The sequence below is a fragment of the Chenopodium quinoa genome, unplaced genomic scaffold (assembly GCF_001683475.1).
Source record: "Chenopodium quinoa cultivar QQ74 unplaced genomic scaffold, ASM168347v1, whole genome shotgun sequence".
Lineage (NCBI taxonomy): Eukaryota > Viridiplantae > Streptophyta > Magnoliopsida > Caryophyllales > Amaranthaceae > Chenopodium > Chenopodium quinoa.
This window is the reverse complement of record NW_018743955.1, coordinates 6,820,170-6,832,621: the sequence shown is the minus strand read 5'-3', so window position 1 is coordinate 6,832,621 and position 12,452 is coordinate 6,820,170. Positions and strand designations below refer to the sequence as shown.

The 12,452-nt window shown below is 45.6% G+C and overlaps 1 protein-coding gene across 1 annotated transcript; it reads right to left on the bottom strand.

The window, feature by feature from the left end:
* Positions 1-1,009: 1,009 nt before the first annotated feature.
* On the bottom strand, positions 1,010-1,888 carry LOC110689565. Its single transcript, XM_021866338.1, has 2 exons — positions 1,427-1,888; positions 1,010-1,282 (listed from the first exon to the last, which is right to left on the bottom strand). The coding sequence occupies exons 1-2, from the start codon at positions 1,626-1,628 to the stop codon at positions 1,020-1,022; spliced, it is 465 nt and encodes a 154-aa protein (XP_021722030.1). The 5' UTR covers positions 1,629-1,888; the 3' UTR covers positions 1,010-1,019.
* Positions 1,889-12,452: the final 10,564 nt, after the last annotated feature.

Here is a 12,452-nt window from a genome sequence, read left to right as displayed (position 1 = left end):
AAGACCCAGACGGAAGTATTACCGGTGGGGTCTTCTTGGCAACCCTTGCAAATTTCTTCGCCTAGTTTGCGAAGACCCAAACGGCAGTGTTACCGGTGGGGTCCTCTTGGAAACCTTTGCAAATTTCTTTGCTGTTTGCGAAGACCCAAGCGGTAGTGTTACCGGCGGGTTCTTTTGGTTATCCTCGCAGAAATATGTATAAAAAAATAACAAGAATTCTAGTATTGAAGTGCAGAAACATAAAAAGCATTCAAAAGCCGGCTCAGCCAGTGAAAATGTTAATATTCAAAATAAAAATTATTACAGCTTAGCCCATCTCATCCGGTGCTATTACAAGATAATGCAAGGCGCGCAGGCCGGGAAGTAGTTGCTACTCCAGGCGAACAGTGAACCGGTCCTCTTCCAGTTGGTTCTGGGTTGGATCAGGGTGAGCGGCTGCGTCGGCTTCAGGAACAACTTCTTCCTCTTCAGCAGCCTCCGCCTGCCGTCGCGCAATCTCCTCCCTAACCCAAGCGTCATAGGGTCCGGGCCCCGGCTCATTCGCCTCCTCGGCCAGAATGGCAAGATCAGAATATTTGAAGGCGAGTTCCCAGACGGTGAAGTCCGCCTCCGGGTGGATGAGGGAAAACGCCCGTTGCATCCGGTTTGCACAGTCATGCTCATTCTCTTCAATGAGCCTCTCCTGCTCCGACTCCAAGGTGGCCTTGAAGTTCTCATTGGCAGCAGCCGCCTCTTTGCGCAGGCGCTCATTCTCTTTGGCAAGGCGGCCATTTTCAGTCTCCGCCTTGCTCAGCCGTTGGAGGGGCTCTTTCTGTTCCTCCAACTTTTTATTGGCATCATCCAGGGACGCCTGCAGTTGGTCAACTTGGTTTTTCAGCTGATCAATCTGCTGTTGGAGGGCCTTGGTCTTCTCCGCCTGTTCCATGCGTATAGATTTAGATTCTAAGCCATGCATGTACAAAGAGTAGTCAGCAACATTATGGGCGTCATCAACAGCCCGTTTGCTTCTCCTTACCTCTTCAGACTTGCGGGTATAAGCTCGTTTGAGCCCCTCTACGCGCAGCATAGCCTGCAAAAATACAGCCGGTTAATACTGCATATTTAAAAATGCACGTCAAGAAAATTACCGCATGGTTGTTGGAGCATACGTCGGCCAGGTCGACCAACACCCGTTCGGCATTAAAGGAGTTGATCCCAGGGATCGCCTCCTTCTCGTCCCTGGGGACGGCTTTCAGCATGGCCCGGGCATATTGTGCCCCGTCCGGCCAGCGGGGAGAATTATCTGCACCAGAAACAGACGGTGAGAAACTCGCATATGCTCTGCCTATAGATTGCCGGCTGATTGGAGAATCCCCCGGCTGCGATCGAGACTGTGAATAAGACTTGACCCGCATGGGCAGGTCAAGCAGTGTAAGGTCGAAGTTACCTTGGCGGCCCGAACGGCCTTCAGAGGGACCGGTTGCGGTCCTCAATGGGATGGCAGAAAGCACATCCGCAGATCCAGGCCCGCCTGGGACCTTTATTGATTTGCCGCCGGTAGTTTGCCGGTCGGCTGTCTTCTGCACCTTGGATGCAAACTCTTGTTGGGTCGGCGGAGGCCTGACCTGTTTTTGAAGGGACCGGGGCATCTGCTTCCCGTCCTGTAAACGAGAAAAATATAAGTTATGGGATAAAAGGATTGAAATAAACGAGAAGGATCAGACGGTTATACCTTCCTCGCCGCATGGGCAGCAAGTTTTTTCTCGAGATTGGCTTTCCGGATGTCGGCAGCCGACCTAGCCGGTGTCTTCTCGGTGGGCAGCATTTTCTTGGCTTCTTCTGCAGAGGAAGGCACACGGTTAGAATAATAAATAAGAAAGGAAATAAAAGCATCCGGTTCGAAAGAAACCGCCGGAGTTCCGAATACATACGTTTTTTAAACATGCTGCTTAGACCACAAGCGGACAAGAAGCATTCGTCCCTAAAAAATTCATGTTTGGGCACCCAGTTTCTAGGTACCCTTACTATCTCTCCGGATGAGAGGGTGTCAGGAACTAACTCAAAAAACCCGGAGTCAAGGATGGTCTCTCTATCATCCTCCGGGACGGGGGGCAGGCATCACTTGGTCCCCAAGAGTTTTGGTTTCCGGTTGTAGATCCGGAATTCTCTGTTCTCTGCCGTAGTTGGGGCCTTAACCAAGTAGAACCGGTGCTTCCAGTCCGACCATTTGGATGGCTTGTCCAAGGTCATAAGGTATTTGGGCTGGGTGGTCAAGGTATACCAGGCTCTCCAGCCGCCTGGGCTCCTACTCAAGTAATGCATGTGGGCAAACGCCTCCCAGCCGGGGTTGAGGCCCTGCATCTCGCAGGCGGCGATATACCCTAAAATATTTACCCATGAGTTGGGGGTTAATTGCCAGAGACCTAGGCCATACCCCCTAAGTATGGCTTTTATTGTGTCGTGGAGAGGGAAGCGGACTCCGGCCACGAAGGCCGCCTCGTAGCACCCGAACCAAGCGTTCGCGTTCGGTTGTCCATCCTCCCACCATATTGTTCCCAGAGCAGCCGGGATTTTTATTGTATAGTCACCCCCCAGCGGCCGCCGTTTGATAAAATCTGGCAGCGTAGCCCGCATGAGCTCGCAGTCCTTAGAGGAGACGGCGATCATGAGAGGATCGTTCCTATTATCCCAAGAAGGCCTCTCCGCCTCCTCGCTATCCTCAGATTCGGTTAAGTAGCTGCTACTGCTACTTTAAACGTGACCGGCATCAGAGCCGGCTGGGGAGTTGGAGACCTCCTTATCAGAGCCTACCTGCTCTCTGGTCTCCTGGAGGGGAGCAGTCTCTTCGTTTAAAATGCTATCACCCGGGGTGCTAGGAGCGCCCCCGGGTGAGCCTCTCTGCTCTACCTCTCCTTGCTCTACTTCACCGCCTGAAGCTGGGACCTCAGGCGGCTGCTCATCTGAGCTCCCACTTCTGTAGTTGGGATCTCTGGCAGTAGACCGGATTCTGGCCATTGTGTCCTGCACAGACACAGAGTCGGTCGATATGGGTGTTGAAAAAGGGTTGTCCCAAAGAACAGAGGCGGCAGACCCAGTTCTAGACTCAGCCGTACTAATAAACCGGCTGAGTTCACAGCTAGGTTCCGGGTATGGGTATAAGGGGTCCATCTACTTATGGGACCAATGAACAAAAATGCGAGTAAAAGACTCAAACGGAAATACATGAAAAAGCTAGAAAGAATAGAGACGGTACCTAGAAGAAAATCTGGAAATTCTTTGGGATGCTTGCGAAGACGCACGCGGTTCAAAATCCGGCTGGGTTTCTCTGATTACCCTCTCGAAAACCTTTGGCTAGCTTGCAACGAACCAGACGGTCTGTAGACCGGTTGCTCTCAACGAATCTCAACTCCGAATGCTCTCAACTCTCAAATTGCCGGCTGCTCTCAAATTTTCAGAAATTTGGCAAAGTTTGTAAATGAGAGCTCGGGGGACATCTTCTCCTATTTATAGAATTTGTCCCAGAAGGTGAAAAGTCGTGACTCTTCGCCTTCTGCTTTTCCATCCTTCAAAAAGAATCTGAAGAGTTGTAAAAAAAAAAAAAAAAAAAAAAAAAAACTTTCACTGGCGCCACGTGGCACCCTGCCACGTCAGCACCAGTGAGGGGCAAATGTTTGGGGTAAAAATACCCTAAACACGTGGCCCAATGGCCTAGTGACACGTGGCATCCAGCCGTTGGTCAGCAGGGCTCCAATCCTCTGCTGACACGTGTCCTCTAAACCCTAAAAGGGAAACCATCCCTTCCCCACTATAAATAGTGGAAGGACCCTCATTAATGGGGTGAAACGCTAAACATCGCCCGCAATTTACCATATAAATCCCACAAATATGTTATGATTTGACCATTATGCCCTTTTGCTAAAATTGAGATAATCTCGGTGTAAAAAATGTGGAGCCGTGCTGGCTCGCCGGGGGAGACCGGATGGCAGGCCGGAGATGCGGGGGACGCCGGAGGTACGTCGTCGTCGACGGCAAACGAGGTAAGTGACCGCTAAAATTCACGGTTTACCGTCGTAGTGGCTCCGGCGCCTAGGGTGGACGCCCAAACCGTAGCCTGGACGTCCAAGCCGGACGCCAGAACCACCAGAGTGGCGTCCAGGCTAGACGCCCAGACCACCAGAGTGGCGTCCAGCCCAGACGCCCAGACCACCAGACTGGCGTCCTGGGCAGACGCCACTCCACTGGGTGAGGCGGCCCTGCCAGGCGCCAGTCCAGTGGGTGTGGCAGCCCTGGCAGACGCCACCTTTAATAATTAATTTTTATTTTTTCCTTTTTGATTTTGTTGTTGTTTTTTATTTAATTTTTTTGTGAAAATAAAAAATCGAAAATGATTTTTTAAAAAAATTCGAAATGGGTTTTTTGTAAATTAAATTTGAAAATTCGAAATAGGTTTTTTTAAAATTAAATTTGAAAATTCGAAATGGTATATTTTTAAATTTAGTTTGAAAATTCGAATTGGGTTTTTATAAAAATTAAGTTTGATTATATATAATTATGTTTTTTTTTGTGTTAATTATGTGAAAATATAGAAATTAAATGTATTATCCGTTAAATGTATTTATTGTAATATATAATTGATGCAGGAATATGGTGGAGACGGAAATGATTACAGTGAGATATTTGGACATGATGGTCCATTTGAAGAAGCTCAACAGGCGATTGATTGGGCAAAACAGGTTGCAATTGCAGCTGGATTTTGCTTGGTAGTAGCAACTCATAAATCTCAACGGGATGGTAGAATGGATCGCATTTTGATATGTGACCGTTATCGCAAAAGAGAAGAAAGACATTTTCGTACAGCCACTCGGTTTGACACAAAGCGGAAAGGTTATGGGTGTGAGTTCAGAGTAAAGGTTCGACAACTACGGAGTCGTGACGGTTGGGAAGTGATAGGTTACTCTAAATGGGGGTATCACAACCATGAGATGATAGTATATGAAGAGGGTCATCGACAACTGAGCGGCTTAAGTCCTGCTGCGAAACTAGTTGTGAAAGAAATGAGTGATGCTCAAGTGAAGCCTGCTAAAATATTAGCATCTGTGTTAGAGAAATTTCCAGAAGACCATCTAAACCGAAGACACATCTACAACGTCAGACAGCAACTCAGGTTTGAACGGTCAGAGGGAAGGAACCCTATACAACAGCTGCTACACCAGGCACAATCACGTGGTTACCTGTTCTGGTTTGATTCTGATGAAGATACAGCGGAGGTGACTCATCTTTTCCTTGTGCATCCTGATTTTGCTGATATGATCAAGTCTTGGCCATTTGTGATTTTGATCGAGTCAACGTACAAGACAAACAAGTACAAGTTCCCTCTGGTTGAGATGGTTGGGATGGCTCCAACGAACCAGAACTTTCTGATTGGTCATGCAATCATCAGGGATGAGACGACTCCAAGTTATTATTGGGTTTTGGAGAAGCTGAGAAACTACATCGGGCCTAATGTTCATCCAGCAGCCATCGTCAGCGACTGTGAGGGAGGTCTCTTTGCCCCCATAGCAGAGCTGTTTCCCGAATCGAACCACTTATTGTGCACATGGCACATCAACAACTGCGTGAAAGTGAAAGCCTACAACCTTTTCAAGAAGAATTTGGAAATGGCAGAGAGATTGGTGAATGGTAAGTGGCGGAAGATCCTACAGGCTACCACAGAGGAAGCGTATGAGCGAGCATTGGCTAACTTCAGGGATTCGTACCAGTGGTGTCCGGCACTGGTGGACTATGTGATGCATCAATGGGTCCCTCATAGGGAAAAGTTTGTCAAATATTGGACAAACCAGGTACTTCATTTTGGGAACACTACAACATGTAGAGTTGAGAGCGCTCATAGAGCTACCAAGGACTGGATTTATTCATCGACCGCTGCTTTGGATACACTGTTCGCTAGACTGAACAAGTCAATTGAAACTCAGAAGAACGACATCAGGAACTCTCTAGAGGACTCCAGACGACGACATGGTACGATGTATAGCCATTTTATATTTAAGATTCTCCATGGTCGTGTGTCGCACTACTGCTTGGGGTTGATTCTCACTGAGCTGGACAGGGTGAGGGACTTGGCTGACGAAGTGTATACTCGGTGTGGGTGTACTATTTCAGTAACTCATGGATTACCTTGCGCATGCACCATTCATCGCGTTATTACAGAAGAAAGGGCGTCGTTACATGTTGATCAGGTCCATTCATTCTGGAGGACGCTTGTTATTGGTGAGCATGCAGACAATCAAACGGCCGACCGTGAACAGGAAGAGTTGGAGCAGTTCCGTTCGATGTACGACCGAGTGTCCTCCAGCCATCCTTCTATTATTCGTGACGCTACTCATGTGCTTCATGACATGTTCCACCCGTCTAACTTAGATTATGAGGAACCCGAAGGAGTTGACCGTCCTCGAGGTCGACAACGGCGGAACAGGAGTGCGTTTGAGTATATCTGTGGTCTTGGTCGTGGTCGTTCTCGTGGTCGGACATCGTCATCTAGTCGTAGTCAATCTTCATCGTCTGTGAATATGCCCCTGAGAACTGGTACGTTTTGGTTGTTTTTATTGCACATAGTTTTAAAGTGTTACTCCTGTCTTCTTAACTGTCTATAATTAATTATTTGGTGAATAGGAAGAAACGATGTTGATCAGTTTCCGTACAAGGAAAGGATACCTGCGATCATCATGTCGTACTTGGAAGGGTGGAATGATGTAATCGGAGATGGTAACTGCGGATTCCGGGTCGTGGCTGATGTTTTTCAAATGGGCGAAGACAACTACGGTTTGGTGCGTGAGTTGATGTACAGCGAAATTGCCTCTAAACGAAATGTTTATCGTCATGTGTACCAGGATGACTTGGATGGCGCTCTCCGGCGTATCCGGTGGGGAGGTGGACCTTGCGGCGAAAATCATTATTTTGACGCGCCCCTAGATCTGTTTGCCGTTGCAAACATTTACAAATGCGCAGTCATGCATTTCGGCCTGGGAGTGCATAGTCAAGCTTATTATCCTTGTACCACGGTTCTCCCTTGGCGGTCGCGTGAGACTGTCACCACACCGGTCAGAGAGCTAGCTATTGCGTTTCTTGGGTCGTCATACATACATTTCATCCGACTAGACATGTCAACCGATTTTCCGGTGCCACCGATTATACCTCGGTGGTACAACATTCGCACAGCGAGCGTAGAGGGTTGGGATGCGCTATATAATGACCGGATCCACGAATGGAACACCCTAGCTGCATTTTAGTTTTTCTTGTTTACATTCTTTATTTGTAATCTTATTTGTACGTTGCTCTTTTAATGAGAACATTAATATTTTATATTGTATTGCTTACTGCATTCTATATGTTGCATGGGTAAGTTGCGCGGATCCACGAACGGTTATATCAAAATTTAAAAACAGCACTGATAATATGTTTAAGTTGGAAGCTAAAAGAACAATCTAAAATGTTACAATTTTACAACATAATGTCCAACATAATGCTCTATAAATAAAATACAATAACCATCAGTAATCCCTCCTCGACGACGACTCCCACTGCGCAAGGGTCTGTTCCAGACTATCAACAACAGCTCTCCCTGTTGCACTCATGCTGTCCTTCTCAAGAGAGAGTTTCTGAACGTCTTGCATTATCTTTCCCATCCACTGCATACAACAAAAAACAGAAGATGAAATACAATAACAACAAATAAAACTTAATTAAAAGACAACGATAAATATAATAAAAGACATACCGCTTCCGTGGCAGTAGGCGGTGGCACATAATCATCATCGCTGTGGTCGAGATCAGCGATCAACCTCGGGTGCGAATACCGGTTGAACCATTCCATGTAGTAATGGTCACACATGGGAGTAACCCCAGAGGGCGGCCGCTGCAACTCCGCTGTCCATAATCGAGCCACCATCGGAAACTGGTCCCACGTCCCGGTCATGATATCCGGCCATTCCACGACGTACTCCCTCGACGATGCAGGTCGGACCGCCTTCATCGGGCACGCCGGGGGAGGAGGGACAACTTGGACAAATCCAAGTTGGCGAAGACATCGCTGGGGCATGTACGCTTCGACGATGTCACGATACTGAATGAGTCCCGTGTACAGGGTCCTGGGTACCCTAACACTAGGGTTCGGGCCGAAAGGCATCCAGTTCACCTGTACAATTACAACATATAAAATATAATAACATGAATATAATATGTGCAAATAATAAAATGTAGACTCTATAAATAAACGTTACCTCTAAGGGGGACAGCCTGTCCAGCAATAACCGTATCGATCGGAGGCGGTCAACGGACTTCTTCTCCGAGCGGGGACTCCACGCACAAGCACGCGGCATCCCCTCATCAATAGGAACTGGGTCACGATGTGGTCGCAATGCAGGAAAATACTCGTATATCCAAGTCTGCAATAGAGTCAGACACCCAGTGATACCTGCCGCGTCAGCCCGACTCGCAAATCCTAGTTGGCGATACAAATACGCCAACGTAGCCGATCCCCAGGAAAACTGGCCTACACTGTCGGGGTCACACGCCTCTACGATGTCGCGTGGCTTGAGCTTGTTTCCGCCGCTCTTATCCGGAAACAAGGTACATCCGAGGAGTAGAAAAACATAAGCACTCAGCTGTGCGTCGGGCGTCCTACGTGCACTCGGGTACAAACACCGCTGCAACACGGATGCGATCTTCACACCTCCGTGTTCCCAAACACCTAGCGCCTCGGTGTACAGTGCAGCCCTGTCCACCGCCAACAACTCCGCCAGCGAATCTGCCTGATCCGCATCAGCCACAGCACAAAGTCGTTTACCCTCAACACGAATCCCCAGAATGGCCTCGACGTCATGTAACATGATCGTCATCTCACCGAACGGAAGGTGAAAAGAGTTTGTATCCGGCTGCCATCGCTCAATGAAAGCCGTGATCAGCGTACTGTCAATCTTATCGTGCATGGTGGCAGGAACGTGCTTCACCCCAGTGCCCTCCAGTCGCTCGAACATCTCGCTCTCCGCCGGCCAGGCCTCAGCCCATGTACGCAAAAAACTACAAGTCTTTTCCCGGGTATGACATTTCAACAACCCCGTAACTGAAGGCCTCTCCTGGTCCTCCCAAATACGGGCAGCTATGTGTCCTAGAAAGCTAGGAATCACACTCCCGTCAACAGGCCCACCGGGCACCTCACTCCTAACAACCCAAGAATCATTACCCGCCCTCGACCGTTTCCTGCTTGCCCCAGATACAGTGGACGCAGATGATGTGCCAGATCTACTAACAAACCTACCACCCCTACCCTTACGCACCTCCACCATATGCGTCTCGTACATGTCATCAACCCTCTGACTGAATGGACCGTAATCATCATACGGTCCACTGCCATCGTCCACATCCTCATCCTCATCTGCGCCCTCCTCCTGCTCCTCCTCCTGGTCACCCTCCTCAGCATCATCATCGTCATCGTCATCCTCATCCCGACGGTGGATCCGTTCTCTACGAACTGAGGCCGAAATACCACGGGATCTGACATGTCTATGCCCCGACCTCTCCACTGAATAACTTCTACTAAGAAGCTCTATATTCTTCCCCCCACCATGACGACCCTACACAAAATTTTAAAATATATAAACATACAAAAATTTATACGATAAATAATCATCATCGCAAATCAAATACACTAAAAACATACAAATAATTGTAAACAAAATATAAACGTAGAAAAAATACAACGAAATTGAAAAAAATTATAAAAATAAACAACAAAATATAAAAACAATTCAAAATTATATTACAAAAAAAAAAAAAAAAAATTAAAAACAATTTTTTAAAAAAATTAAAAAAAAAAAAAGGGGGGGGGGCGCCTTGGCTGGACGCCCAGCCGGCGGTGGTGGCGCCAGATGCAGACGCCGCCACCAGTTGGCTGGCGCCTGGGCTGGACGCCACAGCCACGGCTGCGGCGCCTAGACTAAACGCCACAACCGTGGCGGTGGCGTCCAGCCCAGGCGCCAGCCAACTGGTGGCGGCGTCTGCATCTGGCGCCACCACCGCCGGCTGGGCGTCCAGCCAGGGCGCCCCACCGCGTTCACGGCGGTTTTCCCCTTTTTTTTTTTTTTTTTTTAAACAAAATATACCTTTCCTCCTTGGGACATCCTTCCCTCCGCCGCCGCCGCCACTTCCTTGCCTTGCCGCCTCGACATTGCCGTTATTTTGAATTTTTTTTTTTAGAGAGGTTGAAAGAAGATGAGCAATGAGAGTGTGAGTGATGAGAGTGTGAGTGTTTTTTTTTAAGGTCAAGGGCAATTTTGGGAAACCAAGTGAATTTTGTGGGCTTTATGTAGTAATTTGTGGGCGATGTTTAACAAATCCCATGGGAGGCTGGAACATTTGTTGTTCACATTGAATACTCCTCAAAAAGAAAAACACTTACCCCGAGCAATATTAATTGCAGAATTCTCCCATTACGCGAGAAGTAACTTCTACATTACGTGCATTCTATCTCCCGTATCTTTACTAACTTTATCGTCGGAGGCGGAGCTCCTACCCCCAGGAGTCTTCGTGATTTTGCAGGCACAGGCGTCGAAGGGCATTCTTGGAATTGTAACTCTCCCGCAGGACACATCAAAAAACCCCGAAACACAAGTGATTGCCCAGATTATTACTTACAACTTGTTTGGATAGAGAGATTTGGAGGGAAAGGAAGAGAAAGGAAAGGGGGAGATGCAATTTCCTCAGTTTGGGTAGTAAATTATGGAGGGGAAGGAAATGGAAGGAAAGGATTTGGGGAGAAAATATTTCAATAATTGCTTAGGAATAAAATCTTTCCAAAATAGTAAAGATTTGGAAGGAAAATAAAATTATACAAAACGGATTTAAAAGGAAAATAAAATATACAAACTGAATTTTTTTTTTTTTTAAAAAAACAGCTTAAATTTTCTCTCTCCTCAACTTGGGGGAAACTGGAATTCTTACGAATATTGATTTCCCTCCTAACCTTTCTTTTCTCCTCTATCCAAACAAGGGAGGTGAATTTTTTCCTCCCTCCCCTCCTTACCCCTTCTCTCCCTTTTCCCTCCTAAAACTGTATCCAAACAATGCGTTAGTATGTGAAATCAATAAAGGTCGAACGTGTTAGACAAGAAACTAAGGTTTGTTTAAAAGAAATTTAACAAAGGGGTGAGATTGAATTTCTCAACCTTATGTACAACTGCAATATTAGTCGTGAACTGCTAGAGTTCTTATTGAACAAGTTTTGTCACTTGTTAAGTTCAAACGAAGACAATATCATGTAGAGGGTGTTTAATTGATGATGTGATTGATCACGCCATGGCAAAAGAGATGATGATTTGGCGAAAGATAAAGTAGTTGAGAAATGAGTTAAAACAAGTATTAAAAGCCCAATTAGTTAGGGGGAGAGTTAAGTTAGGATAGAGAGTTTAAGGCATCATTTAGAAAGATGGAATGCTAATTTCATTGGAAAGTTGGAAGACATATTTTTTGTTGCAAAAGAAAACAAGTGGCACAAGAAAGGAATTTAAGTTTATGTTTCATATACGGTGTCTTATAAAAACACAATTTCGTATAAGACGGTTCTCTAATCACCAAACTAGAGTAATATTATCATGGGTAAAGACTACCCAAAGAATTTAATAGTTATACTTATTTTTTTACTAGGTAAAAATGCAAACAAATAGCAAATATGAGTAAATATGTTAGTTATATGAACCAATTAAGTCCGATTGTAAAGAATATCGTGCGCATAACATATATTTCATGTTACCCATTGTAAATTGTCAAATTTGGATCGTATCATAGTACGGGTCTTTTCTCATACGTTAAAATTCAGTTCAGCTCAGTTCAGTTCAGCTCCTAACTTCCTTCTCTTATAAAATATTCATTTCAGTTCAGCTCAGTTCAATTCAGCTAAGTTCAGTTAATGAGAACATGCCCTACTTCTTACTTTGTAGTTTGTACAAAAGTGTATAACTTCTAGGGTTAGATCTTAGAGGCTATATAAATTTATCATCTTGATAGACATTAGTGAAAACACGTAAATAAATAGTCTATATTAGCATTGTTCTTGCTACACTATTAGCAATTTTAGGGTAAAACCCTAAAACATTTCCTTTAATAAACAACCTATGTTTATCAAATCGATAATCAGACTCCTTAACCATAGTCCTATGGTAAATTTCTTTGATAATCATATGTTAATGTTAATTTTATTACATTAGTAATTACCCTCACTTGTAGGTTTTCCGCTTCTGTTTTTTTTTTTTTTAAAAAAGAAAATTATCCTTTCACTGGATATCTGTTTTTTTTTTTTTTTTTTTTTTTTTTATCCTTTCATTGGATATATTTTTGGGTGCAATTGCTAATAAAAAATCAATTAATTGGATTTTGATTACATGATGAAAGTCCTAATAATGCAAAAATTGCTACTTAATAAA

Coding starts and splice junctions, on each gene's coding strand:
- LOC110689565 (XM_021866338.1), bottom strand. CDS start 1,628: ATGCCCCGGTCCCTTCAAAAACAGGTCAGGCCTCCGCCGACCCAACAA. Junction 1,283..1,426: donor AGGCCGTTCGGGCCGCCAAG/GTAACTTCGACC, acceptor TTTCTGGTGCAG/ATAATTCTCCCCGCTGGCCG.